The sequence below is a fragment of the Clupea harengus genome, chromosome 24 (genome assembly GCF_900700415.2).
Source record: "Clupea harengus chromosome 24, Ch_v2.0.2, whole genome shotgun sequence".
Taxonomy (NCBI): domain Eukaryota; kingdom Metazoa; phylum Chordata; class Actinopteri; order Clupeiformes; family Clupeidae; genus Clupea; species Clupea harengus.
Window position 1 is genome coordinate 6,461,936 of NC_045175.1, and position 2,500 is coordinate 6,464,435.

At 44.4% G+C, this 2,500-nt stretch overlaps 1 protein-coding gene across 1 annotated transcript in view; it reads left to right on the top strand.

Moving 5' to 3' along the window:
* sdk1b (sidekick cell adhesion molecule 1b) overlaps window positions 1–2,500 on the top strand; it is a 233,070-nt gene that overhangs the window by 156,875 nt on the left and 73,695 nt on the right. The window contains exon 14 of the mRNA XM_042703418.1: window positions 816–952. Coding sequence (XP_042559352.1) covers window positions 816–952 — 137 coding nt within the window. The remainder of the gene's footprint in view (window positions 1–815; window positions 953–2,500) is intronic.

Consider the following 2,500-nt stretch of genomic DNA (forward strand, 5'->3'; position numbering starts at 1 on the left):
ATATCAAGGCTGTTTGTATTTCCCGTGTGTTGTTTAGTCCTTGTGTGTCTGTGTGTCTGTGGGGTTTGGGCTGTAGAGACCTGGCTGACCTGCACAGCTGGTGAAGGCTCTCAATACTCGAGCAGGAAGAATGTTCTAGAACTAGAATCACAAGGGGGGAACATTCTTGTGGGATCACCTTGATGACGTTAAACACCCCCTCAATAGCCCTCCATTCAGTAGGCAGGCTGCCATGGCGACGGTTCAATACCAGGGAATTTGGGACGTGCACCTCGTTTGTTTTTAAAGGGCTGCTTCTCCCTGGCCTCTGGATAATTAGCTTGTTGTTGTTTCATTTTCTTTAATCAGTTCATGATCTCTAATTGTTTTTGAGAGTTTCTGTCAAGTAGTTACAATGATATACTGTTTGTTGAAAACTAACCCAGGATGGCTTAAACTTAATTAACATAGAACTAAATTCATTCTAATTCTAACATCACACGCTTGCTTATTTATTAGTTTAGTCTCTAATTGAATGCATTATTGTCGCACAGTCAGTGAGAATAGCTATAGCGCGATGCTCTCCCTCACTGTTCCGTTCATCCTGTTATCGTTATGCTCTATAACGCATGGCTGGTGTATACTGCATGACAAAGCTACAGGGTCAAAGGTGAGGGCAGCTGAATTTGTCTAATTAATTCTATCTCTCTTTTAATTTTTTGTAGTGTAGTGAAGGTAACTCCGAGAAGTGTGCATATTCATCTGCGTGCTGCGTGTTGCTCCCCTACTTGACCTGACCTCTCTCTGACCTCTGTGTGTTTTTGTGTGTGTTCCAGTGAGCTGCCCCACTCTCCGCGGAACCTGCAGGTGGCGCTCAACGCCACGGACAGCCGCACAGTGCACCTGTCCTGGGTGCGGCCCTTTGATGGCAACAGCCCCCTGTTGCACTACGTCATAGAGCTGTCGGAGAACAGTGAGTATTAGAGAGGGTGTGTGTGTGTGTGTGTGTGTGTGTGTGTGTGTGTGTGTGTGTGTTTGTGTGTGTGTGTGTGTGTGTGTGTGTTGGAGAGAAATAGAGAGAGAGCGAGAGAGAGAGAGAGAGAGAGAGAGAGAGAGAGAGAAATGATTATGGTTATCTGTGAATCTGTGCCTGTTTGTTTTTGTTATCGTTATGCGAGAGTGTGACGGAGATTTTGGTATCTATGTGTGTGTGTCTGAGTGTGTGCCTGAATGTGTGTGTGTGTGTGTGTGTGTGAGTGTGTGTGTGTGTGCCTGCATGTGTGTGTAAACGAACACTGATTAGCCATCAGCCACAATCGATATTAATGACGACAGTCTTAAAGAAGAAAAGCATGTGAAAATGGAAGTGATAGATCACTTGATAGGTCGATCCAAACCCAAAGGTGGGCAGATACATAAACACACAGAACCAGCACATAAACAGGTAGACAGGCAAAGGTAGTACAGCTACAAAGAAAATAACTATTTAAGAAAGTTAAAGTTTTGAAAGGCAAAGAAACAGTCCAGTGTTGTGACAGCGAGGAGCGGAGAAAGAGAGAGAAAAAGAAAAAGGGAAGTATGTGAGAGAGAGCACATGAAAGAGTGCGCAGTGCCAGCATATCCGTGAGGAGAACCGAAATGAAAACGTGAAAACGCAAAACGGTGAAAAAGGGGAGACAGCTGCGGGAGGCCAGAAATAGACTCAGACAGGAGGGAGGAAGAACTAAAATAAATAAAAGAGGATAGACTGTTGGGTTGAAAGGCACCAAAAAATTATCCAAGTTGCTCTGCAATTAGCGAGGCAGAGACAGGGATGTCAACCGGAACAAAACCAGTCGCGGAGATTTCAGAGATTCAGCAGCACCACAGTTAAAACACAAACAGATAAACAAACAAATAAATAAAAGTAATATGTTTGTTTTTGGCACATATAGTACACTCTCGCAATCTCTCTCTATCTCTCTCTCTCTCTCTCTCTTCTCTCTGTCACATATTCTCTCTCTCTCTCTCTCTCTCTCTCTGTCTCTGTCACGTCCTCTCTGTCTCGCTCTCTCTTTTTTCTCTCTCACTCTTTCGCTCCACGCACAGGTACACATGCAAAGCTCCACAGATGCTGTCTAACAGGATGACATATGGCACCCAGTGCATACTCATCTGCTTAGAGTCCCACTCGATCTGTCTCAACTAAACACACACACGCACCACACACACACACACACACACACACACCACACACACATACACACACACACTCACACATACACACAGACACACACACAGACACACACACACACAACACACACACTCTCTCTCTCATACACATACTCTCAGATATTCACACACACCACACACACACACACACACACACAACACCACACACACACACCACACACACACACACACACACACACACACACACACATTCTCTCTCATACACACAAACACATACTCTAAGACATACTCATAGCACACACACATATATAAATAAGCATACATCTCCATTATACTTGCAGGTACATAC